Below are 27,237 nucleotides of genomic sequence, written 5' to 3' on the forward strand. Positions count from 1 at the left end.
TCATGAACATGCCCAGCGAGAGCTTTTAGCTGTTCCCCGAGGACTTGAGTGACTGAGGGTAAATGGTCTCACAGCCCACGCTGAATTCTCTGTATTTTAAACTGATACAGCAGATGTTGGAGAGAGTGCCTCATTTCTCTAATGAAAGATGAGACATCTTCACTCTCATGTAGCACATCTTTCTTACTGTTTGTGTCTCGGGCATGTTACCACACAGTATATGGTCTATATACCACTGTGTCAGCCAGAAGAGCCAAGTCTTGTCTAAACTGGCCCAGTGTTTCTCCAGGCTGGGGATTGTTAGGGTTCCAAGAGAACGCAGACAGAGAATCTCCCAGTTATCCTGACTTCCCACCTGACATGGTTTCAATTCCTATTTTTGGTATTTGTTTCCTAAACATGACCTCCATGTGTGGGTGTGGTGTTTTGAGGCTTTTCAAAGAAGGGTCCTGTGAGCTAAGTTTCATTTTCTTGTACTCACTGATCCAAATTGACCTTTTTGTTCTTATAAGTGTATCTATACAGTGTTGTGTGTGGAAAGAGTCTATACCAGAGAAGAAATCCCTTTCCATAGAGTCAGCTACTAACTGATTTCCTGTAAGGCCACTGAATTGAGGGCAGCTATGGTGGTTTCTATTGTATATGAGAGCTTGATTGGAGGAATGTTTTTAAAGATTAATTTGGGGTGGATCGATACTATAATGGAAGGTATAACTTGGGATCCTGGGCTGTAACTTGCTCTTTTGTTTCCCACCCCCTGACATGTATGTGTGCTTCAATAAAGCTTTCTCACTTGTCAAATGTTTGCATTTGTTAGTTCTATAGATGCTTTTGTCTCTAATGTCCTAACTTACTGCTGCTTTTCCCATGGCGTGAAGGGTGAGAACCAAAGTGATAAATGCTCTTCCTTAACCATCTTGTGCTGATTTGAAGAAAATATGCCTTTCCCCACATTGCTGCCTGAAACCTTTGCTGACCTCTGATCCTTTGTCCTTTGTGTTTGGTATCTAAGGAGAGAACCAAGAACCCATCTTAAAAGTGGTGCCACTTCTCTCTCTCAAGTACTAAGGGAACTCCTCCTTTAGCTTTATAGACCCTCCCATGCTGGAGGAAGGAGAGAGATGTTCACACCTGAAGTGACGGAAGACATTCCCTGCCATAAGCACTTCTTTCTAGAACCTTCAGTTTCTCTGGGAGGTCGGGATTTTTCCCTTCACTCCTACTACCATTATTTAGTTTTGAGAGAGGGATAACAGAGATTTCAAATAACCCATCTCAGAAATAAGACTGTGGGTTTCCAGGTAGAGCCCGAGTGATTCTTGACCTCTTGTGCAAAAGGGCATTAATCTATATTGAATGCCCTTTGATATATATTGAATGTACAAGGCTTTATATATTATTTCCTTAATTTCTCCAACCACCTTATGAAGTAGGAAATCTTCCCTTTTTACAGATGAGAAAGCTCAAGCCCACCGTCATGTGACAGGGTTGGAATGTGAACCGAAGTCTGACTCTACTGCACCATGCCGCCTCCTGTGGGAATGATGTGTGTGTTATGGGCGCAGAGTCAAAGGAAGGGGTGACTCATCTCTTAGTTGAGTCCTAAAGAAATAAGTTTAATTTACAAAGTAGGACAATCAGAATGCTTTGGATGTTACCTAGCCAGCTTACTGACTGTATAGCTTTTGTGTAAGAGAGAGAGACAGGGTAGGATGGAGGAGAGGGAGGGGTGGGGGGGAAGACAGTGGGGGAATGTGGCAGGGGGTAAAAGTTGGGGCAGAGAGGGGCAGAGAGAAAGAAAGAGAGATATATGCAGGGTTGGAGTCTGGCTAGTCCCTTTGGGTCTGGCTGTGGGCCTGATTCTGCTGCTGTCTCTTTCCCCTACTTTAGGAGTTGGGATTTCTTGAATTATCATCTACAAAGGACTACAAAGGAGGTTACAGTAAAACCTTACTTAAAGAAAGCAAGACTGACTTGCCTTGACTATTCAAAATGAAACAAAAGATCCTTAGTTATTTTAAGCTCGAGGAGCATTTTTATATGCAAGAGTCAGGCCCAGGTGGGAACTCTGTTCAGGGGATAGTGGGCTTCCTGTGTTTGGGCCTTGGACCTGCTAGCATGTCCTGGCTTGCCACTTGGAGTGTCAGTGATAAAGACAGGGAAGGGCATTCATCTTGCCCGGCATGGAATCTTTGCCTTTTTCAACCACAGACCTGGTCTGTCCAGAGATTTCCCACCTGAACTTATTGTATTTTGCCTTCTGCCCATAACTTGCCTCCTGCCTTTCATGGCTCCTGTATTTCCCTGGAGGGGAGAGGGATAAGAGACCTTTTTGCTCCAAGTTTGATCATTTCCTCCATGTCCCATTCTATCCAGCAACTGTCTAACTTTTTATTTTGCATTTTAAAAATGAGAATTCCACTAAAACCCCAGTGGAAACAGTTTCTGTCTGACTCACTGCTATCCTCATATGCTCTGGGCTCATGATTTATGTCCCATCACTGTGCTTTAAAGAGTGAATTTTCTTGGGTTGAGAGCCTTTCATTTCCCTCTTTCCTCCTGGGCCCACTCTGAGTCTTGTGTCTGAGTAGGATTATAAAACATGGAATCTTTCTCCTAGCTTAGAGCTTTCAGCTGTCTTTAAATGGAAAACAGAAAAAGAAGTAGGGGCAGGATGGCATAATGTCTAAAAACATTGCCTCTGGAACCAGGCTACTGGTGTTTAAATTCTGACTGCACTAATTAGCTGCCCGATCTTAGGCAAATTGCCTAGCTTCGCTGAGCTTCAATCCCTTTACCTGTAAAATGGGGCTGGTACCTACCTTATAGGGTTCTTGGGAAGACTTCAGAGTCAATCAATAGGGCATTTCAAATGGCACCTGGCACATAGTGCGTGCTCGAGCCTCCCCACCCAGCCTGTTGCTTTCTCCCCTCTAGTTTTCCACTGATCACCCCCTGGGTAAAGCTGAAGGAAGAAAGCTGCTGAGTCCTCGCTATGACTTGGTTCTGTGAGTACACATAAGAAGGCAAGGGGGAGATCACTTTTCTTTTAAACCATGGCACACCATTGAGTGGGACTGAAGTCAGAGCAGGCATCTGTGTGTGGCTCCATTTCATGATAGCCAGACCTCAAATTTACTTTCAGGCCTGGTTCTTAAGGCTTGACTTTGTGCTGCTGTAGCTCTTGCCCCATGACCTGTGGTGGTGGTGGTTTTGAAGTCTCCTAGATAACAGCCTGGAGTCTCCTCTGAGGAAGGGACAGCATTGTTGGCCTTTTGCTACGGGAACTGGAGGCCTCAGGAAGAAGGGGTCCTTGCCCATGAGCCAGCCGTCGGGCCAGGAGAGAGTGCTCTGCTCTGACTGGCTTTGTCTTCCCAGGCTCCCTCCCACTGCAGGGCTTGCCTAACTCTTAAGTGAAGCAATGGTTCAGATAACATTTGAAGCCCAATTGCCCAAGAAGGGGAAATGACAAGCAGGTTCAATAATGTTTTGTAGCCCTCTCACCCTCCCACCCCATAGTCTAGTTAACCTGTAAGGAAAATCCAGCTACACTTGCTTAAAGTGTCCCCGTTGTTGTGATGGTGCTGCCCTCTGCTGTCTTCTCGGGGTAGAGGAACCAGTTAAAACAGCCGGTTAGTGAATGAATTTAGGATTTACTTATCTGAAAGACTTTGGAGAGCTGGGCAAAGGCCCAGGTTAGGAAAGGAAGGGCTTCTACCCCCAACCCACTGCCCAGGGCCTGTCCTCAGTCCCCACCTAGCTTCTTATGCTCTTGCAGTGCTACCTGAAGCAGAGACTTGCTTAGCAAAACTATTACACAGCCCTAAAAAGGTGCCTGGAAACATCTCTGGATTGGCAAACCTCACCCACCTCAGAGTCCTGTCCCTCAAACTGTGGGAAACCATTTCCTCCTTTTATTAATATTATGCTCCAACTTCAGCTAACTAGAGGAGCTTTTTTCTTGACCTCAACCAATGCCCTGGCTCAAGTTCACTCGCATACGTCCCTTTGCTCCCGGCGCTGGGTCAACTCCTGGTCGCTCAGCAGGTAGTCATCAATGAATGTGAAGATTTCCTCGGGGGTGACAGGTTGCATGTAGCGTTCTCGGTCAATACCCTGCTTGTCAACCAACACCATGTTGAAGTAGGAGCGAGTGAGGCGCTGAAATTGCCTAGAGAGAGCAGCCCAGAGAGGTGTGAGACTTTGTCTGGGCATCTGCCCCACCGGGCTCTACTACCCTCTGACCTTTCCCGGCTCCACTGATGGACTAATTCCTTTCCCACCCTATCCCTGGTCCCCATCCCCTCCACTACCTATCTCAAGTCTCTTTGCTTTTCTGTGCTCACACCCTAGTCTTGGTGCCCCTGTGTGTCTAGGTCTGGTAAGCTGTCCTCACCCCAGCTGGGGCAGCTTTGTTATTACCAGGCTGTGTTTCCATTGTAGGCCCCTTTAGACAGGGCAGTCACGTATTGCTATGTAGGCTGAATAACTCCAGGGGCCGCCCGACACAGACACTATGCTCTGTGTGCACATCATACACGGCAGCCCTGAGGTTGATAAATAGCACTGGGTTAACTCTTCTATCTGTAGCTGCAAGTCTGCAGTCTCCTTCCTCTGAGCGTTTCCTAGTCTCTCCTCTAACTGGGACTGAATCTTTCTGTTCCCACTGAGACTGAGACCTAGAGGCATGTATTCTTTCTAGAACAGCGAGCAGTGATGGCTTTATTAGCCCTGAGTATACCTGGAGACATCGGAAGGGTGATAATGGATAGACAATGAGAAAAGTCAACTCTTAGCACCTGTCTGTCCCCTATAGCCTTCTCTTCCCCCAGGATCTGATAGATATGATTCAGATTTCAGTGCCTAAAGATGCCTTTTTGCTTCTTTGGAGACCTAAGGTAAAGAGGTGAGGCCAGAAGGCAACAGGATCAGAGGATCCTCTGAGTCAAGTTTGGGTCTAACTGTCTCAGCCTTGGCCATGCTTCAGAGTCACCTAAGCGCCTTTATAAAAGCACATTCCTGAGGTGGTTTAGGGTGGGGACTGGTAATCTGTATTTTAAGCCCCCATTTGATTCTGATGTCCTGCCAGAGTCAAGAATCACTCTCTGATCTTACCTAATGTATCCATAGAGCTCAAACATAAGAAGCGCCCCAAGAGAGTAGTGTCTACTGGTTCTCCTACAACACCCTCCCACCCCTGCCAGTGGCCTGCCTAGGGTTTCTGCCCAACCCTGCCCTGCAGCTTCCCAGCCTGGACCTGAGTTCCTCAATGATGTCGGCTGACAGCTGTTGCTCCCGGATGCGCCCCACCTCCTGAGGTGGCTGCCCCACCAGCTCAATGATGGTCACGTGCCGCAGATCCAGTCCACAGGTGGATTGCTGGAAGGGGGAGAGAATATTTTATGGATCAGGCCTCTGCACTCAAACCTAAGGATACTTGGCTGATTCCTCCTGGGATCACATGAGGCAGTGTGGGGAAAAGGGGGCTTCTCCCCCAGTGACCACACAATCACACTGTTGGGTCTACAACAACCTTTTCCCTCTGTCACTCCTGAAGTACTTGCCCCAACAGTGTTTCCTTTATTCTACTGAAGTGTGTGAAACCAGTTACATGATATAGGGTAGAAAAGAGATACATGATGACTAAATTGCAGGAACATGATCATTGCTTAGCTTTGCATATGTTTTAAACTGCATAGAGTCTCACTCTGTTGCCCAGACTAGAGTGAGTGCCGTGGTGTCAGCCTAGCTCACAGCAACCTCAAACTCCTGGGCTCAAGGCATCCTCCTGTCTCAGCCTCCCGAGTAGCTGGGACTACAGGCATGCACCACCACGCCCGGCTAATTTTTTCTATATGTATTTTTAGCTGTCCATATAATTTCTTTCTATTTTTAGTAGAGATGGGGTCTCACTCTTGCTAAGGCTGGTCTCGAACTCCTGAGCTCAAACGATCCGCCCACCTCGGCCTCCCAGAGTGCTAGGATTACAGGCGTGAGCCACCGCGCCCGGCCTAAACTGCATAGGTTCTTAATGGATAGCTAATGTGATAGGATAATAATGGCTATTGTTTATTGACTACTCATACCTAATGCTTTGTAGAAATACTCTAATGTAGTCTTCACAACACCCCTAAAAGCTAGGTGTGTCATTCTTATTCTGTAGAGGAGAAAGTAACTTGCCCAAATTTGGATGACAATAAGATGTTGAGCTGAGATTCAAACTGAGGGCTGATGCCCTTTGCCCACGTGTGTGCTCTTTATCACTAGGCTATATCACCATGGTCTTCTCTTGGTCTCTAGGATTTCTCCAAAATAGTGCCCAGTGCTTTTTTCATTACCCTTCATTGCCTTCCTCGCACTGGGCAGCACACCCTGTAACCCGACCGTGGCTGTCTATCCTGCCTTGTTCTGCAGGATCACCTATTAGCCAGTTACCAGGGCAAGGTTTAAAGAGGCACTGAATACTCCCTGGCACCCCACCTCGCTTCATCTTTGGGCTCCCCCTCTAGTCTGCACCCCTCAGAGTCACTGTCCTCACTGGCATGTTCCTGTTCTTGTTCTTGCTTCCTGTTCAAACTGAGCTGTTGCCTTTGTCTGCCTTTTTTAGATCCCTGGAGGAATGTGGTCCTTTTTTGGTCTAGACCCCGCAGAGTTCATGCTTTTGGTAAAACTGCTTCCATCAAGGGCCTCTCAGTATTGACTTGACAACTTCTAAGATTCAACCTTTAGAAACCCCCTAAGTAACTTTTTCTCTTACATGAGGATCCAGCCCCTTGCAGCTCCCTAGAGCTGCTTCTCTTAGTCTTGTCAGCACACCCTGAATTCTGTTCAGCAACCCAGCCTGTTCTTTTTATAAGCCCCCCATGGTCATATCTATTCTGTCCTATTTACCTCTCCCTCCCCTACCAGTGCTTTGGCTTGGTAGCTCCTAGTATGTTAAAAATCGTCATGCAACTCTCTGATTTTACTTTGAGATATCACAACACTTTTCCTTCTCTTCTGCTACTGGTAGTGGTTAAGAGCACAGATCCTGGAGCCAGACTTCCTGGGTTCAATACCAGTTCTGCCACTTACTAGCTAGTGACCTGGGGCAAATTACTTAAGCTCTCTATGCCTCAATTTCCTCACCTATTCAATGGGGATAATGATAGTACCCACCTCATAAGGGTTGTTGTGAGAATTGGATATGTGTAAAGCCCATAGATCAGTACCTAGTACCTACATAGCACTTACCGCATAAATGTTTGTTAGTGCTATTATTCCTTGAAAACATAAACATGGTTAATTCCCAATTTTTACATTTGATCATAACTGTCTTGCAAGTCTCTACAGAATGCTTTGCCATACTCCTTTCCCATGTTTTACCTACTCTCTTGCAAGTCACATCCACCATTCCAGTGGCTTCACTGCCTTTTCAATAAAGACAAAGCAGTTTTTAAAATATGCTAAATATGTCTATGGTAAAATTGATCAAATGCTATCCACAAAAAGTTTGAGAAAGTAGGGTTTGTGCTGCAGAGAGCAACTCTTTGCTTTGGAAAAGGTACGGGGGTAATGTAAAAGAGCTAAACCCTCACTGGGGGGGTGGGGCTCACCTGTAGCATAGAGATCTGCATTTTATAATATCGGTTGGAGGGATCAGGAGCTGAGATGATGAGGAGCCGCCGTTTCTCATAGAACTGATCCAGAAGGCCAGCAGCCGAGTTGACATTGACATTAATCTTCATAGCTAGGGCAGAAGCAGATGGCCAGAGTATGGCCTTCTCCTTCATCCCAGCTTGGATAACTTAACATTTTGAGGAGTTCCAGTCTTTCAGGTTAACTCTTTCTTGTACTTTCTCCCTTCCCTTGGGGGAAATCCTGAAAGAACACTTGGACATTTTAAACTCTTCTTTTTGGAGTAGGAGTATTCTATGGGAGAATGTTGATCCTTAAAATAGACACATCTCCAGAACCCCTCATTCTCACATCATATAATATATTGGACCCTGTGCCCTGGGGAGGAGATCCTCCAGAGTACCCCTGATCAACATGTCCACTCTCCCAATTCCCTGGTTTCACTCACGAGCACAGATAGGTGGTGATCCTGACCACTGGCGGCTGGATTGGCAGACCCGGGAGGGGGTCCCGTGGCGCTCATAACCTCCATCACAGTGGTATTCACAGATAGCACCATAGTTGTCCCCGGCTGAGGTGCAGGTGAGGTAGCCATGCTGCGGTGGTTTCAGAGTTGGGCAGCGTCTCACTGTCAGGGAGGAGCTAAAGTTAGGGGTTATGGTATCTCTCATAGGAAAGAAAGGCTAAGAGGGTGCCCACGCTGGGCTCTACAGACCAGGAGACTTAGGATGATCAGAACAAATGGCTTTTCTGTATTTACAATGGCTGGGAATGGAGCTGGAATTTTTCTTAAGGAATTAAATCTGAAATGCAGACAAAAGTTTGTAAAGTCTGGAAACACAGATGAATATACATTTTGTCATCAAAAGACTACCAATCTGTAAAAGAAAAAATTGTCATCTATGTTTCCAGACTTTATGGACACCCTGTGTGAAGATGACCACCTTTCAGAATTACTTTTAATAGCAGAAATAAGTCATAGGAGTCTTAAGTGCCCATTAGTGGGAGAAGGGTTAAGCAAATTATGATATATTCTTAGAGTAGAATATTACAGTTATTAAAAATATTTTTGAAGAATTTTTAAATAACATGGGAAAATTACTTTGTTTCAATGAAAAGTGAAAAAGGATGATCTATGATTAGCTATACAGTATGATCTCAACTATATATTTTTTAAAAAGTATGCATAGAAAAAAAACTGGAAGGAAAATACCAAAAGGTTAGTAAGAATTGCCTCTGGATGATGGAATAATAGATTTTTCTCCTTTTTATATTTCTTTATCAAATGTTCAACAATAAGCATGAATTATTTTTATAATGATAAAAGCAAAACAATACAATACAAAGCAAAGAGGAAGAATCAGGCAGCCAACACCACCAATTTCAACCGAGGCAAATGACTGAGAATGAAGGATGATTAGATTTGAACATTTTGAAGTCCAAGAAAAGAGAAAGATACAGAGTATCTCTGTGAATTTTATCTAGACTTAGGAGAATGGGACTGTCATTTTGGTGAGTCAAGGTTTCAGAAACATGCATGCACGTGTAGTGTAGGCTTCCCGAATGAGCCTGTTTGGTGAACTTATTTTTTTCCCTCTCCCAGTATAAATGAGATGTGTCTGTTTCAGGCATAGAGAGGAGAGGGTTGTGGTGGGCTTTTAGAAGGTCAGGGTAGAGCAGGAATAACTAACAATGCAGAAATTGAAGAATTCTTTCTGACCTTGTACTTTCACGATGAACTTGCAGCTGGCCCGGTTGTATGCTCGGTCATAGGCAGTGTAACGAATCACATGCTCTCCCTCGGGAAATTGAGAGCCAGGCTCAGGTCCCCGAAGTGTCACCCTGCATGAAACAGGGTGAAAGAGCCATTGAGGAAAGAGACCCTTAGAATTGAGGCCTGAGGCACATCACCACTATAGCATCAGCCTGTGCAGTTTCAGTGTGAGCAGGCTGGGGGCTGGGAGAAGCTGCTGGGAGGCATAAGGGGCATCGTTACCCAAGCTTACCTGGTGATGGTACCATCAGCAGAATCTTTCACCAAGGGCGGGTCCCAGTATACTCGAGCAGTCAGTTTCTCTGGCTCTGCCATCTTCTCACGTGAGTGAGGACAACGGATCTTGGGGGGATCTATGTCTGCCAAAGTAAATAATCAAGTGTTCACTTGTGGGCCCCTGCCTTCCTGGGAGGGAACCCGTCAAAATAATACCATACACCACTGGGTAGGTAAAAAGTTCAAGGTGCTCAAGGAAACTGGGGAAGGAAGCCCAACTCCAGGGGAAATGATCATTTTGTTAAGCATATGCTTAGGGGGCCACCCCCATATTGAACAAGAATGCCGGCCATGGTGAGAATTCCACATCTTTTGTGGCTATAATGCTAGGGTGGCTCTTTGCAGCAGGACAACTGGGAGCAACCAGCATTTACCTACACATACAGGCTCGCCTCCACTCCATTGCCCATCTTCCATGCAGATTCGACTGCGGTCACCTTCCAGGTGGTAGCCACTGGAACAGCTGTAGTCACAGCGAGAGTCAAGAAGCACCCCATTTGTGCAGGTGTAAGTGCCACTAGTGATTAATGGCAGTGCGTGGCATCTCATCTCTAAGAGAGAACCAAGTAGGAAGCTCAGTGGCCTGTGGGCCTATCTGGAAGTGATATGTGAGCATCTAGCACAGAGAGAACCAGTTCAGAGGCAGCAGAAAATATAGACATTCTACCCGAACTGCCCTTATATTTTTGTGCCTAACTGCCTTTTCCCCTAATTGTCTTTGCATTTTCATATTATAAAATGCAGCAGCACTCTTGTGAGGGGGCCTCAAAGAAGGAAATTATTTAAATACTTACTTGTCCAAGCCCATGGACTTCAGGATCAGACCTGAGTTTGCATCCCAGCTCTACCTCTTAGGAGCCCTGTAACTTGGAGAAGTTGCCTCATCTCTCTGAGTCTTGGTGTTTTCATCAACAAAATGTGGATACCTCATAGGATTGTTATGCAGATTAATAGAGACAATACATATAAACCTCTGGGTTCATTTAGGGCCCCAGCAACTATTCATTTTCATCTCTTGTTCCTTAAATGCTTGATGCCCTTGAGCGTGTTCAAAGCTCCTTTTTGAGTATAATTTTGGCACTCCCACAGGCACTGCTCAGCTAAGGCTCACTTACATGCCAAAGGGGGCTGGCCCTCTGTCCCAGCTAGAATACAAATCAGACCAGTGCCTGAAGGGCCAGGCGTGGTGGTATTTGATAAAAGAGGACTCTGTGCTTTAGACACCACACGTGCCAGAAGCAGAGCCTGCCACTGTGAATTAATTGTGAGTCTGTGCTTGCCAAAGTCTTGTTTGAGATACCTGACACTTGAGAGAAGTTGGCCATATATTCCTTTAGGTTGTTTAAGTTCAAATCCCTCATAAATTCAATTGTTGAGGTTTTGAATAAAGATTTATACAAGCTATGTTCATTTTGCTTCTTGGCCAAACCAGACTTGAAGATTATTGCCTTTTCTGTTTTCCAGTATCCCTTACCTAAAGACCTATGTAAAAATGACCTCCTTGAAATTAGGGCCAAGAAAAAAGGTTTGTCTGTTCAAATGAATTTGTTTGCTTAGTATCATGTGACAGTGAAAATGATAGATCCAAAGTGTTTGCCCTTTTGTTTTTTATAAGGAAGGTCGGAGCTAGATTCCATGCTTCAGTGCAGTAATCAGCTCATTCTAGTCACCTGGAAATACGTATGTCTCTATTCTTTTAACTAGTTTTAATGTTCATTTGTAATTTATAGCCTTATATTTTTCAATTTTGACAGGCCAATTCAAATTCATTTAGGAAATGATGGGGTCTAAGTCCCGAAACAACTTAATTCCAGTCACCTGGAAGGGTGTGGTGACTGCCTTCTTTCTGGCTATCAACCTTCTTTTCTCCTCCTGGTCACAGCATCTTCTCTGACCAGCCCCATTTCTCTCTTAATGCTCAGCACTTCTGGGTCAAGTTACATGACATTCATGTGCACACATTTGTGTTTCTATGCCATTAGTCTATAAGCAGCCTGTGGGTACTTGAGGAATTGAGTAAGCTCCCAAAGTGACCAATAGAGGGCCCTGCACACATGTCATACAAATGGTATTGAGCCGTGGACACACGGATAGATAAAACTCCGCTGTTAAAAGGGGATAGGCTGTGGAGCTTGAATAAGAGATAGGGATTTGGAAGCTGAAGGGGACATGATTCGGAATGTAAGTGTATTAGCATCCTCACATTCTAGCTTTAGGATTCTTCTGACTTCCAGAAGAAAATGAAGAACAGCAGATGTCTCATAACTTGACTGCCAAGGCCTTATAAGGCTGTAGGCCAGGAAGTATCACAGTTGACCACAAGTGGGAAAGAGTCTGAGACCACACATCCTCAGGAGCTCCAGAAGTAGGCCCAGGTCCACAGCAGGCCTCAGGCCCAAGCCTTAGCCCGCTGTGTGCACTCCTGGGTTCCCTGAGTGAGAAGGGTTGGTTGATACTTAAATACCCATGCTGCTTGGGCAGTAAGCACAGGAGAGAAAATGAACTAGAATCTTAGGATGGGGAAAGGCCCTGTTGGGGGCCTGTGGAAAATTCTCAATTTGCAGTTGAGAGAAGGGCATAGTGAAACCTCCAGGCATAGACCCTCAGTGGCTGGCTGGCTGGCTGGCTTCTCCGGAAGACACACATCAGCATACACATACACACAACTTACGCCTGCAGTAGGCAGTTCCAGACCAACGGCGGCTTGGCAGGCATTGCACCGACCTTCGTCCAATCAGTCGAAAGCCCCGGTCACAAGAGAGCTCACAACGTGTTCCTAGGCTGCTGTGATAATTGCCTCCCCTTGGTGAGTAGCATGTGGCTTCTCCATCCTGGATATTTAATGTATAACACCATCGGGGAACTGTAGCAATAGAAGAAAAGTAAGCTAGAAGTACAGTAATCAAGACAGTGTGGTGTTGGCAAAAGAATAGGCCATAGATCAATGGAACAGAATAGAGAGCCCAGAAGTAGATCCACACAAGTATGTCAAAATGATTTTTGACAAAGGTGCAAAAACAATTCAATGGAAGAAAGATCACCTTCAGACAAACGGTGCTGGAGCAATTGTACTTCCATATGCAAAAGAAAAAAAAAACTCTCTACTTAAGCCTCACACCTTATGCAAAAATTAACTCAAGATAGATAATGGCCTTAAAAAAATAGAAGAAAATCTATGGGATCCAGGGCTAGGCAAAGAGTTCTTTGACATGACACCAAAAGCACAATTCATAAAAGAAAAATTAATAAATTGGACCTACCTTGTCAAAACTAAAAACTTCTGCTCTGTGAAAGGCACTATTAAGAGATAAAAGACAAGCCACAAACTGGGAGAAAATATTTGCAAACAATATATCTGACAAGAGGCTAGTATAGAAAGAACTCTGACAACTCAACAATGAAAAAGCAAACAATCCAGTTAGAACATGGGCAAAAGATATGAACAGACATGTCACCAAAGAGGATATACTGATGGCAAATGAACACATAAAAAGATGTTCAGCACCATTATTTATTAGGGATATTCCAATTAAAACCACAATGAGATACCATTTGTGTACCCATCAGAATGTCTAAACTTAACAAAAAAAATTGGCAATACCAAGTGCTGGTGAAGATGGAGAGAAACTGGAACTCTCATACATTGCTGGTGGATATGCAAAAATACAGCCGCTTTAGAAAATACTTTGGTGGCTTCTTATAAAGGTAACACCGTACTTTCTTATAAAGAAAGGTACACTTACCATGTGACTCTGCAATCCCACTTTAAGGTATTTACTCAAATGAAATGAAAACCTGTATCCACACAAAATCCTGCACACAAATGTTTAAAGTAGCTCTATTCATAATTGCCAAAAGCTGGAAACAACTCAAATGTCTCTCTGTGGGTGAATGGTTAAACTAAATGTGGTTTATCCATACGAAAAAATGAAGTGCTGGTACATGCTACAATATGGATGAATCTCAAATGCATTTTGTGGAGTGAAAGGAGCCAGACTCTAAAGGTTACATATTGTAGAATTCCATTTATATGACAAAAATATAGGCACAAATACAGTGATGGAGTACAGATCAGTGGTTGCCAGAGATCAGGGTGAAGGGAGGGGATCACCTCAAAGGGGCAGTGTTGGGCAAATTTTTGAGGTGATGGAACTGTTTTGTACTGTGGTGGTCATTACCTGATTCAATGCATTTGTCAAAACTCATAGAACTGTACACCAAAAGAGGGAATTTTACTGTATGTAAATTTAAAATAAGTTTTTAAAAAATAACATGACAATGTGAGCTAGAGAAAGGAAGGGAATGTGACATCAAAGAAGTCTGCTTAGGAAAGAGAGCCCGATCCCAGTTCAGTACTGAGCACAAAAGCTTATAGGGTTGTTAAATCATAAAGGCATCAGAAAGATGCCTCGTTGGGTATACAAAACAAATGACTCTGTAGTGGGTTCAGAGTTTAAAGGGACACAGATAAACAAGCAGAGGGCCACCTGCTCAAGGATTCATACAGAACATGGTGCGGATCTGTTAGCCTAGGGTTGGGAAGGCTAAAGCCCCATGTGAGCGGATTCAGCTTCCAAATCCTAAGGGACAAAAAAGAGTAGTTCCTTTGGCTTTGAAAAAAAAAAAAAGTAGACGAGAAGCCAAAGGAACAAAGAAAGGCTAGAGCCTCTGCTTGAGCGCAGCTGGAGAATGAAGACAGATGACAGTGAGAAAACTATTCAACCAACACCACGCGTGGGGCTTCCAGCATTAGTTTCGAGCTTACGGCAGTGACACACGGCTGCCATCTGGAGACACCATCTCCAAATTACAGAAAGTCTCTTAAGCACTATTGTTGCAGAGCTGTTGATTATAAAGCCACAACACATACCACAAAGACCTTATTTGGGAGCCTGGGACTCCAACAATCACTCCCATTCTATTTTTCTTCCATATTCTGTCAAGGAAAACACACATCAGATTGGAACGGGAAGAACAAGCAAGAATGGTAAAGGGAAATATAAAGCCCAGGATAAACGCTGAGACAGTAGGAGAGGCCCCAGCTATTGTAAATAAGTTTAAACTTGCTGACCTAGAGGAACACTGGCATAAAGACAAAGTGTTGAAAGACTGGAGAAGGGCAAAAGCACAATTTCAATTTTCAAATAAGGAAGAAGGTAGCCTCTAGGAACTATAAGCTGGTGACAGTGACAGCACTGATAGCATAGTGTTCTAGAATATGTAAATGTAAGGTTTATGGCAGTTAGAGGAGTAGTGATATCTAGGAGCCTTTGGAAACAAGTAATTCCAGACTGACCTCATTTCCTTCTGGGTAGGGTCACCAGACTGGTAGGGCAGGAGAAGTGATGGGTACACTTTGCGGAAGTAAGTGAGGCATGTGATAATGCTTTTCATGCCACTGATGTGGATGAGATGAAGAAATTTAGGAGAGGTGACAAGACGGTTAAAAAGATTCATAACTGGCTGAGCAACTGTACCTAAAGAATGTCAGTGGGAACCTGAAATTCAGAATGTAGTTAAATACTGCATGGCGAAAATGTGTAAGTCTTTACTGAATATCCACTGTGTGCTAGGCCTCATGCTACATATCTTCATTTTCACATACATCATCTCATATAGCTCTCCCAACAGTGCTGTCAGACAGGTAGGTGTTTATTCTTCTTTTGCCGATAAGGAAGTAACTTGCCCAGGGTCCCTCAGCAAGTAAGGGGCAAAGCTTGGATTTGAACCCAAGCTTCGTCTGCTCTAAAACCCATATCCTTTCTAACCACAATATCTGCCACTGCAGCATGATAGGCTGCTATTTTGAAGTAAACAATGACCTTGTTGAATAGGTAATCTATCCACGTGGCTCAATATTTGAAAAGTATAAAAAGTTACATAGTAAAATATCTCCCTCCCACCTCCTTAATCCCCTTCCAATGAACCACTATTAAAAGTTTCTTTATGCATATAAAGCAAAGGTTGGTATAGCTTCTTATTTTTCCCCTCCCTTTCAACACATATAATTGCATTATTATGCCCACTGTTCCACAACTTAATGACGTATTTAGAGATCTTTTTATATCACTGCATAGCAAGCATGCAATTTATCTAAATGAAACAACATTTATAAAATACATAGCACAGTGTCTGGCACATAATAGGTGTATGTCCAGGGTCAAAGAGCTGGAAGGTGGAGGAATTGGGATTTGAACTCAGGTTCATGGCCTCTGCCTCTGTAGCTATTCATCTATCTCTTTTTAGGGTGTATTAAGAAAAGAAAAAGTGCTGACAACAGGATTGAAAGGGCCTTCTTTGTGATTATCTTCAGATAACCCAGGCAGCGTGACTGGCTTGCCCAGGGCTGAGGCAAGCTGTGAGGAAACCAGCAGCCCAGCGAACTGCGGGGAACTTCAGAAAAGGGTTTCTGACTCCAAGCTAGGAGTCAGGGTAAGGGCATGACAGAAAGTGTGAGATGAAAGAAAGTGATAGCAAACGACATGGCAGTTTGCTCTAAAATAACGGTCTGATTTTTACCAGCTAATTCTTTTCTTAAACAATGAGTTACATTTTTTGATGAAAGAGATAGACTGAGCGTGGCTTTGGAGTCAAAGACCTAGGTTTAGATTTCTGCTGTGCCGAGCATCTCCAAGCTCTGTGACTCTCCAAATACAACTTCCCTGAGCTTAGTTTCCTGAGCTGTAAAATGAGGGATAATAAACCAGTTCCATAGGGCTGTTGTAAGAATCAAATTAAATTGAGTGTGTAAAATATCTAACCCTATGAATGATATTCCCTAAGTCAGTGTCTGGATTTGAACCATTGTCTCAACCCTCTTCAAGCAACAAGTGGCTGTGGCTTCCAGCGTTAGTTATGAGCATGTGACCTGTGACACACATCACTGACATCTGGAGACACCATCTCCAAATTATGGAAATTTCTTAAGCACTGCATTTGCAGAGCTGTTGATTATGAGGTTACAAAGACCTAATATGAGAGGCTGATACCTCAGGTTGTTATTTTCCTGGCCACTCCCCCCTTCATCATTGATAACCTCACTCAATTTGTTTTATGCCCTGAGACACTAGATCCCAAGGACAAAATCTGCTATGCAGCTTATATTTTTCTAAAGGGCTTTATGCTTATTAACTAATGAGGAAGGTTAATATTAATCTAGGGCTGCCAGACCCCTTGAATGTACCTTCTGCATCTGTTGCTCTTTTTTTTTTTTTTTTTGAGACAGAGTCTCACTCTGTTGCCTGGGCTAGAGTGCCGTGGCATCAGCCTAGCTCACAGCAACCTCAAACTCCTGGGCTTAAAGCGATCCTTCTGCCTCAGCCTCCCGAGTAGCTGGGACTACACGCATGTGCCACCATGCCCGGCTAATTTTTTTCTCTATATATTTTTAGCTGTCCAGATAATTTCTTTCTATTTTTTTTTGGTAGAGGCAGGGTCTTGCTCTTGCTCAGGCTGGTCTCGAACTCCTGAGCTCAAACGATCCACCGGCCTCGGCTTCCCAGAGCGCGAGGATTACAGACGTGAGCCACCGCGCCTGGCCATCTGTTGCTTTTTATTATGCACCTCTCCCATTTATAGTTTCCCACGATCTGGCTTCTGCTCCCAGAATGCCAATGGTCAGCATCTACTTTTTATTATACATGGCTCCGTGGAAGGGACACACATGCTCCTTCTGTTAAACAGATAACTATTTTGTTGAGAGTAATAAAAAGTAAACCAAAGAGGCAGTACATAATGAAGGCCAAATGATAGGTCTAGACAATAAACATTTAATTGAGAAGAGGTACATAGTAGGTACTCAATAAATATTCAGTGAGAGAATGGAGCGGTAAGGGAAAGCTCAGTGTGGGCTAAGGCAGTCTGGGAACAGAGTAGCCAGGCTGAAGCATAGATTTCAGGTGGGGAGAATGGGTAAGAAGTTGTCAGGCTGGGAAGGTAGACTGAGGCCAGATTCTGGTTAAAAATGGTTATAGTGGGCCATTAGGTTTGGGGGAAGGAGAAACATGAGTCAGAGAATCCAGTTAGAGGCAACTGCCATTATGTATGTGCAAGGCAAATGTTTTAATCTCATGGATTAATAAAGAAATGACAGGTCTCCGTGACCAACTGTGAGAAGTGATGAGGAAAAAGGGGCTACTAAAGGTGATAGGGGCTATTAGAGGTGATATTGAGGTATTGTGAAGTCTAAGTAACTAAGAGAATGATGGTACCATTATCAGAAGTAGGGAGGTCAGCTGGTAGAACCTTTTTCAGGCAAGATGAAAGAATTTGGTTTTCGACATCTCCAAATGGAAGTGCCCAGCAGCAGTTGGAGATGGAGTCTAGGAGCTCAGGAGACGGGTCAGGGTTGCTCAAAGTTCAGATCCCAGCCTCATTCTCTCTATTGGCACCACTGGAGAGCCCATCTCCTTTCTGAGCTTCAGCTGTGGCCAGAATAGTGCAATGTTATGGAGCCCAAGGAAGGGAGAAGAAGAAAGAGATGTGCTCACTGCTGCTGGAGGGACTAAGGAGTCTGAAGCTCCTGAATCACAAGAAAGGGCCATGTGATTTGGTCATTGGGAGAGAATTGTGATCTTCAAGAGATGTCATGTCAGCTTGGAGATTTGTGGGTGGGTAATTGGGACACAGACTGTAGGGAGTTTAGGAGTTAGTGGGTGTTGAGAGAGAGAGGCAGGGAGTGTGGACCATCTGGCAGTGAGAAGAAAACAGGTAAAAGTTAGCTAGAAAGGAGCACAGAGGAGCCCAAAGCTCTGATATTTCTCTATTGAAACTGTTTTTCTCAAAGGTTACCATTTACCTCCTTCTTGCCGAATAAAATGTTTGCTCTACTCTTGATCTCTTTGCAATATTTGACACAGTTGATCTCTTACTACTCCGTTTCCTTAAAACTCTCTTCTCCTGTGGCTTCTATGACAGACACTATCCTGATCTCCTACATGACTGACCACCAACTCTCTCTTTTTGCCTTGCTGGCTCCTCTTCTCCTACTCGTATCTATAGATGTCTTCTAAGCCTCCAGCCTTGGCCCTCTGCTCTCTCAAACAGCCCATGCATCTAAGCTGACTTACATAGCTCCATCTTGCCACTTCCAACAGTCTATAGGGCATCTTTACCAAACCAGTTTTCTTTTTTAACCTTGTCTTTCTGAGAGGGGTCTTACAATTCTCCCAGGTATTCAGACTGGATGCTTTCAGGCATCAGTTGCTTTCTTAGCCTTTTGGTACATCAAATCTGTATCAAGTCTTGTCATCTCTTTCTTTGAAACATCTCTGGGGTTCATCCTTACTCTCAATTTTTTTTTTTTTTTTTTGCCACTACCCCCAATCATCTCTAGGCAACATTACTTTAACTGGTTTCTGGAGAGTCTTCAGGCTCTAACCCTCCCAAATCCCTACTTTTTGTACAGAATAACTAGGTTAATGTTCTGAAATTACAATTTACTGTGTCACCTCCCTGTGCAAAAATATATGATGGTTCCTTATAGCTCCTAGCACAACAGCTGAACTCTTCTGCATGGCTTGCAGAGCATAGAAACAGAGAATCAGAAACAGAAGGGCTACTAGATATGACCTGGCCTAACTTTCTTTATAATGCAAGAATTGCTATTCAGCATTCTTCACAGATAGTCCACCTGCCTCTCCTTAGAAGAGTCCCTAGATCATGGAGCCTTCCCTAATTTGGTCTCACTCTTTATATTCAATTTTCTTTTCTTTTTTTTTTTCCTTTTCCTTGCTCCATTGCCCAGGCTGGAGTGGAGTGGCATGATCATAGCTCACTGCAGCCTCAAACTCCCGGGCTTAAGGGATTCTCCTGCTTTAGCCTCCTGAGTAGCTGGGACTATAGGCATGCACTACCATGCCTGGCTAATTTTTAAATTTTTTGTAGAGACAGGGTCTTGCTACTTTGCCGAGGCTGGTCTTGAACTCCTGGCCTCACATGATCCTCCTGTCTTGGCCTCCCAAAGTGCTGGGATTACAGGCATGAGCCACCACACCCAGTCTCAATTTTGCTTTTCTACTACCTCCACAGTCCATCTCCTCTAGTCAGGCTGGTTTCTTCTTAGCCCCCTTCTCTACCAGGTTTGTTCTTATCTCCTTTTTAACCATCTGCTTTGCTGAATGCCTTTCCCTCCCTTTTCTAGTACTCAAAATCCTACCCATAGTTCTAGACTGCCTAGTCTAAACATCATCTCTCATGACCCCATTCCTGACCTCTTCATCTTAACTTTTGTTGCATTTACTGCTACCATGTAGCTTCACACTTACTTGCCCTACACGTGCTAATTTTATCCTCCTCTCACCCCCAACAGAATGTAAGCTCCTTGAGGGGGAAAAATCCATATCTTAGACTTTGTATCACCCACAGGATTGCCTTACACAGAATTAGTCATAGGGTAGGTTCTCAGTCAATACTTAATGATTAATAATAAATAGATAGGCAACCTTAGGGCTAGTTAGGTGAGGTCACACAGCAAGTCAGTAACCAAATTCATGATTAGAAATCACAGCCCCTGTTTCCCTGTGCTGCAGTTTTGGCACATATGAGCCAAGCCTGATGAGAATGCTTCAGGATGGGTGTAGGTCTTAGGCCAGAAAAGAGCCTTCCTGAGCCTGAGAAGCAGGAAGAATTACCTCGGTAGTCCAGGGCAGGGGCCCGTGGGACCTCTTCTGCATATACTTCATTGTAGCTTTCATCTGGATAGTAGCCCGAACCTATTATAGAATGAAGAAGACAATGTCAAGATGGTGTTTTGATTTCTCACTCAAGTCCTTCCCGACCTTCCTCCCCTCCCACCACCCATCCAACTTTGTTCCTGAGGACATGGTGCTCCATGCATGGGTCAGGAGCCATGTGGATATTTTGTGGGTGGAATATTGCCTTGTGAGGCAGCAGAACTACTGTGGGCAAAACCTCAGCACCTCAGGTGCATACAGGGCAAGGTCATGGTCAGGGGCTCACTGGTAGCACTAGAAAACTCCATTCAAAACAAGAAATATAATCAAACTTCTTGACCATTCATCAATCCTGTCAGCCTGGCCTATGTATAACCCATTTCCTTGATGCAACACGTGAGTCTTGGTGAGTCACTGATGACCAAGCTCTCAGGATGGACTGTGGTTCCAGTTAGGAGGAGGAAACAGACCCTGAGTAAGTATCTTCTCCCTAGTCATAGGCCTGCTCACAGTCCTCAGAGGGAAACAGTAACTCAGGCTCCCACTAGCCCACAGGGCATGAGCCTTTTTGCCACCTGATTGCCTTTGCTGGAGGTGCCATGCCAAGGCAGAGAGGGATGGCTCAGAAGGCAAGAAGAAATGAGAACAGTTTCATGAGCACTTTGCCCTGGTTTGGAGAAAAGAGAAGGCAGAGTCCTTTGGATAAATTTCCTGTTTCTCTAATCAGCAGGGGCTTTAGTAAGGAGCTGCTGAGCTTAAAGAACATTCCTAATCTACTTCTGTCCAGTTAAGTGGCACAGTCCCTGGTGGAGGCAGGTCTGCGGCTGTCTGGGAGACTAAACAGTATGTTCCACCAGACGGCAGGAAATCGGTCATGAATACGAACTAATTGGAAAACAACTTGGTCCTTTCCGGAGAGAAGTTTCCGGAAGCCCTGCTTTTAGCCTCCCTGAGCCCTAATGCACGCACAAGAATAGGGCAGCCAGTCGTGCCGGAGTCAGAAGACAATTCCCCATTTCCAGGAGAGGATGTGCTTCCAGGACCGGGCTGGGTTTTAGTGCTGGAGCCCTTTGGCCTGTGTAAAAACACTCAGACCACAAACTTGCATGCCTCCTCGCTGGGAAGAGGCACAGAGCCCCCTGCACTGAAGGGTGGAGCAGAGCGCTAGATGATGAAGCTCCTCCGCTAGCCAGGAGCCCAGACTAGGGGTGGGGGGTGAGGTGTTGGGAAACCAGTCCAACTTGGTGAACAAGGGAATGAATCAAATTGAAAGTTTGCCCTATGAAATCATGTCCTTGTTGGTTTGCCCTCATTCCGGAGGAAAGAGTTCATTTTTTCTCTTTCCTTTCCTTTCCTTTTTTTTTTTTCCTGTTTTCCCCTTTCAGTTCTCTTCTGGCTTCCCTTTATTTTCCCTTAGGCCTCATATCCCCTTTTCCCACATGGAAGGTTTCTCTGTGGGGGCCATGGAATTCTTGTCAGCTGTTTCAGTTTAGTATTAGTCTCTAAGCCTTCCAGCTCCTGTAAACAGGCGGCCAGATGTGTATGATTCCCTAAAATATTAGGTCTCCCCACTCTTGTTCTAGAGCTGGCTGTAGAAATGCTCAGCAGGGAGCAAACATCTGTTTACCAGAAGAGAAAATGGGAGTGTCAGAGGCCTATGGCTGGATAATAGTAACAACATGACAACAACAATGACCGTTAACATCACTGAGCTCCAACTCTGGGTTAAGCACATTACATATGTTAGCTCATTATGTCACCACAACATCTCAGTAGGATAGACACCACTAATACTCTCCAATGTACAGACGAAGCAGCAAGTTCAGAGGAATCAAGGGAGTTGCCCAAGATCTCGCAGCTAGTAAGTGGCACAGTGGGTCTGTCTGACCTCTAGTTATCAGACTCAGACACTCCACTAAAGATGGTGGTTAGGGAGAGTTTTGACAATGTCCAGCAGGGATAAAAAGCCCAAATCTTTCTTGCAACCCAGCTTTTTTACTCTGTGTGTGTGGGATTGAAGGCCACCAACTATTTTACATCATTCCAGAATTACAGGGCATGTGAGAAAACTGAGGGGAAGACTCAATCAGATAATTACAGTGTCCATTAGGGTGTGGAGGTAGCTGGGCCAGTGCCAAGTTTGCTTTGTGCTGGGAATGGGCCCAGGCTTCCTTACCACTTTAAACTTTTCCATTTCCTCACTTTGCCTGTCTTTGAGTATTTTTGGAAATGTTGGGATACTGAGATGGGGTATAAGAATGAAACTAGAGGGACACACTCCCTACATTAGTCTATCTGCTTGTCTCTCTTCAGCCTGGGGGGAAGGGCTCGGGCAGCATTCCTCAGTTCCTTTAGATCAATCAGTGGCTGGGTACTGTGTGGTCTGCTACTGGGTTCCTCTAACATCCACAGCACAGTCTGGCCCTCACAAAGGCACTGCCCTTCACAAAGGTATGGTTGGAAAAGTAATTTACAGTTGAAGACTACTTTAAGATCCACATTAATGCTTGGCTTATGATGACAGAAACAGTCTGACTTTCTGAGCTGCACAGATATGCCAACACACACTTTTAACTCTTTGCTTTATTTATATTCTTAACCCTTCCCAACCCCTGGACCCTTTTTCTGATTAGCCCTGAATCCACATTTGGCCGCTCTCCTTGTACCATGCCCACTTGAGGACAAGGCTATAGAAGTGAACAAAACAGTCCTGGATGCATAGAGAGTTCTCAATAAATATTTGTTGAATGAATGAACAAATGCACAGAGGCAAGCCCAGAAGCTGAGCTAGCAATGTAGGAGAGAATCATTGGAACTCCAAATGCCTCTCATGTATCCTCCTAGGAATAGAAGACGGTAGAATGAGTGGGTTTGTAGGGCTGTCAGAGGCCTCACCAGGCTGGGCTCCTCAGAAGGACTGACCTTGTGATTTGTGCGGAAGTGGGGAGTGCCACCTTTGCAAACATCCCTTTGAGAACCCCAAATGAATATAAGTTTTTAAAAACTGCCTTTGCATGCCATGAGGTTTCATACAGGTGTTCAAAATTGGGCTTTGAGCCATCTAATCTCCCCTCCCTCAGTCCTGTGGTCTTTGGCTGGATTTTGGTCTTCCGTACTTGAACTAAAGCTAGGGGGAGGGTGAGTGGGGGCGGGTGGGCAGCTGCATATTTATCTCCTGGAGACTTGGGGCTCATTTAACCCCAAACAGTGTGTGCTCTGCCAAGGGCTTGACTTGAATTTTTTCATCTCAATGTCAGCCCTTGTGTTTCACCCCCTACAAAGCCAGGTTAAGCCAAAGAGGGGAAGAAGTTTGCATATTTGTTTGAAAGCTTGATGCAGCTGTTCCAGATAAACAGAGCTACTGCCAAAGGCCTCCACCAGGAGCTAAGGGCATGTGGAAAATTTTAGCCGCAATGACTGTGGCTGTGATGGGAGCAGTTTGTTATTTACTCATCTCTGGATATTTTCCTAACCCCATTGGTTGGGCCTGTCTCCTTCCCCCACTCCCCCCAGCCCCTGTGAGGGCAGACACTGCAGGCCACAGAATATTCTTAGCACTTGGAATGCCAGCTGGGCCCCATCAAAAGCCTCTGTATGCCACCTTATTATCCTTCCCTCATGCCTCCCCCCTCCCCCTTTCCCTCTCCTCACTGAGTCTGTTCTCTTTAGCTCCCTATGTCTCCAGGGGTGAAGGGTGAAATGTTCAGGAATCCAGAAATCTCCATCCCTTCTGAAGTAAGGAACAAACCAGAAGAGACTGGGGAATTCCTGATTAAGAAAATGTAATCTGTATTACCATTAACAGCTTTGGCAGAAAGGAGCTATAAACATCTCATTTTATAAAATAAGGTCAGGGAGGGAGTGGGAGACAAAGAAAGAGAGAGAGAGAGAGAGAGAGAAGGAGAGAGAGAGAATGGAAGGAGATCTGATGAATTCTTGTTTCCCTTGAATAGACTGCCTGTCTCCCTTATTTTTTCCAAATGAGATATGTGGTCTAAGTCCTATTTTTGTGGTCTTGACAAGGGTATTGACTCATAAATAAATTAATATTAATAAGGACTAGACTCATAAAGAAATTCATATTAGAAAATGGTTTTCAGGAAGCTAAGTGGAGAAGCAGGAAAGACAATGGCTTCAAAGACCATGTTGTCCAACCTTCTCATTTTTGTTCTTGCATACCCTATTTTCAAACAGCTCTTGCTAGGGTGCCTCAAAAGCTTCCCTTGGTAGTCTGTTTCAATGTTTAACCATCTTTATTGTCCTTTAATAGTTCTTCTCTGTATGTAAAATAGAGGTCTCTCATTGTAGTCTAATTCTTTTCTCCTTCAAGTCTTAGTCTAGGCCCTGCCCTCCCTGGAAATAATGGACAACAGCTCTTAGAACTTACCTGCGTACCATGTTGGTGTCACTGCTGGAGTTAGGAAGAGCAGCAGAGAGAGAGCTCCTCTTTGAGTTAGTTGACTGGCCATCCTTGAAAGGGAGAGTTAGGGAGACAAGAATAGAGGTATGTGACCTGAAGTACCAGGGCAACGGAAAATGACTTTCAGCAGTCAGCCATCAATGAATTTCCCAAAGTGAAGGGAAGCAGAAATACAGGATCTGTGAGAAAGAAGAGAGATTTTATAATTAAAATACTATTAAATTAAAAAAATAAAATTAATGAATGTCTGTTATATCATCCCCCTCATAAGGATTTTCCACTTTATAGAATGATAAGACTCTATTTGTTATTTATGGTCCCTTTTCCTCCTAGGACAAGGAGGACATAAAACATTCAATCTTCAACTAATTTTGGTGGGATCAGATGCAAATGCTCCATGGTCCAAGTTACAGAGAGGAACACTGAGGTACTGAGACTAGGAAAAGGCCAACATAAAGTCACACAGAACCAGAAGGTAATCTGGTGATCTAAAGGCTGCCACTTAATGGTTTCGTCCATTCAACTAGCATTTCCTAACCACTAATCTGGGAAAATGTGAACATATATGGTCTAAGAGCTTGAACTCTGGAGTTACACAGAGCTGTATGTAAATCCAATTTTGTCACCTGTTGTCTGTGGGGCCTTGGACAAATTCCTTAACTTCTCTGAGCCTAAGTTTCCTCATCTATAAAATGGGAATAATAATAGTATCTACCTTATAGAATAGATTATTGCCTGGCACATAGGGAAGCAATCAATACATATGTTAGACAATATTAGTACTAACTTTGTATTGGACAGGACTGGGTGTTTCCTTTCCTAGTCTCCCAGGCAGTAACTATATTCTGGCTCTCTTCTTAGCTTTGGGTTTTGAGGCTTAGTGGTTTGGTAGTGGCTTCTGGCTTTCAAATCCAGCCTAACCTTCTAGTTTCACCCTGCTGAGCCCGCAGGAAGTCAGCGAGGTTGGGGAGGACCTACTGAGGTACATGAGGAGAAGGTGAGCAGGCTCCAGGTGCCCTCTCACTTCCTGCCCTGTCCTCACTCTAATGGGATGAGAGTTTTGTGGTTCCCAGTGGGCAAATACTTCATAAATGACAGGATTAAAACTTACTGCCCGTTGGTATAAACTGGCCACTGGACCTTTTAGGAAGCACCCATTTACCCACATGCTTTCAGTGAAGTGCCACGCTCAGGGGAGCAGTCAGTCCCAGAAATGCAGAAACAAAAAGATGGCAGATTCTGGCCAGAGTCCCTCAGTGACATGCAAAGTCCAAGAAATGCAAAAATTCATTTTCCAATTCATTGCTACTTGGCTTCAGATTTTGTCTAGAGAGTGGCAAGGAAGCAGGATGGAGAAAAAGTGACAGGAAATGAAGGAGGCAAGGAAAGTAGAAAGATGTGGGAAGGAAGCTAGAAAGAAAAGCAAGTCTGACAGAGCTGAAGGAAAGAAATGGATAAAAGCAGGAGGAGGCAACCAAAGGAGAAAGAGGAGATTAAAGAGAAATCCAGGAAAATGAACAGCTAGATAACTGATTACTGACCCCTCTCCCACATCCAGCCTCCATCGTGTTCGTTTGTTCTGGAGCAGGGACTTTCCTTCTTCAGACCCGACAGTCTGAGTCTGTGACCTCTTACCTGCCAGCTCCTCCCCAATCTCAGACTGAAAACGTGACTCGCTAGAGTCAACCATCCCTCTGCTGTGGGCTGAGAAGGTAGCGGGAACATGTGTTTGCAGCCAGGTCACAGCACAAATGAAATGCAGCATATAATCCAGTTTCATGAAAGAGCTTCTCCCCCTCTAACCTCAGTCGTATTTCCCAAGTCCTGGGTCTTTTTATCCCCTCCAGGGTTGTGAATTGGGGTAATATAGTGTGGAGGGGTTAATTGCAAATCTTACCTGTTTTGTGGTCTTTTGTGCTCTCTTTCTCTCTCCTCCTCTTTCTCCTTCCTCTCCGCTCCTCTCATCAGTTGGAAAAAACTTCTACTTTAACATTCCTAGAACGAGTGGCTCCTGGTCTGTCCGGGCCTCCGGGATTCTGTTAACACTGCCCAGATGTTAGGACGTCCGCATCAGCCAAAAGTTTCCTTAAAGCTATATTATCCCCACAGCTATAGTTGTTCCTCCCTCAGAGAAGGGTTTTAGAGAGACGGGGGAGAAGCAACATAGGGATAAGAGAAACTCAGTCCGTCTGCTGCAGAACAGGGGGAAGTGTGAATGGCACTGGCTCCAAGCCCGTGAGTATAGTGATGACTAACAGAGGCTGGCTAAAGGGCCTCCAGAGATGTGTTGTACTGAAGAACGCTTTGTATGACTCAGCATGACATCAGGATTGAATGAAAAGGAATTTCAGAAACTCCAAGGAGAGGGGAAGAGTGTAGCTAACTTTGACATTCCCTGGAGATTTCTCCTATAATTCCTTAGAGTCTTCAACTCCGAGTTGCCTTGCCATCTACATGGTACAGGGTCAGACATACTT

At 44.5% G+C, this 27,237-nt stretch overlaps 1 protein-coding gene across 1 annotated transcript; it reads right to left on the bottom strand.

The window, feature by feature from the left end:
* Positions 1-3,690: 3,690 nt before the first annotated feature.
* On the bottom strand, positions 3,691-24,809 carry SRPX2 (sushi repeat containing protein X-linked 2). The gene is made up of 10 exons (XM_069463963.1): positions 24,728-24,809; positions 20,299-20,379; positions 12,339-12,530; positions 10,042-10,218; positions 9,624-9,750; positions 9,338-9,459; positions 8,066-8,245; positions 7,596-7,729; positions 5,258-5,379; positions 3,691-4,171 (listed from the first exon to the last, which is right to left on the bottom strand). The coding sequence occupies exons 1-10, from the start codon at positions 24,807-24,809 to the stop codon at positions 3,991-3,993; spliced, it is 1,398 nt and encodes a 465-aa protein (XP_069320064.1). The 3' UTR covers positions 3,691-3,990.
* Positions 24,810-27,237: the final 2,428 nt, after the last annotated feature.

This window comes from Eulemur rufifrons, chromosome 30, assembly GCF_041146395.1.
Source record: "Eulemur rufifrons isolate Redbay chromosome 30, OSU_ERuf_1, whole genome shotgun sequence".
Lineage (NCBI taxonomy): Eukaryota > Metazoa > Chordata > Mammalia > Primates > Lemuridae > Eulemur > Eulemur rufifrons.

Bases quoted from the DNA above. Each gene is read 5' to 3' on its own strand.
- SRPX2 (XM_069463963.1), bottom strand. From the start codon at position 24,809: ATGGCCAGTCAACTAACTCAAAGAGGAGCTCTCTCTCTGCTGCTCTTC. The intron at 12,531-20,298 runs GTAATTCTTCCT...CTATTGCTACAG, and splicing joins CCCTGCCCTGGACTACCGAG to TTCCCCGATGGTGTTATACA. The intron at 7,730-8,065 runs GTGAGTGAAACC...CTTCTGCCCTAG, and splicing joins ATCACCACCTATCTGTGCTC to CTATGAAGATTAATGTCAAT.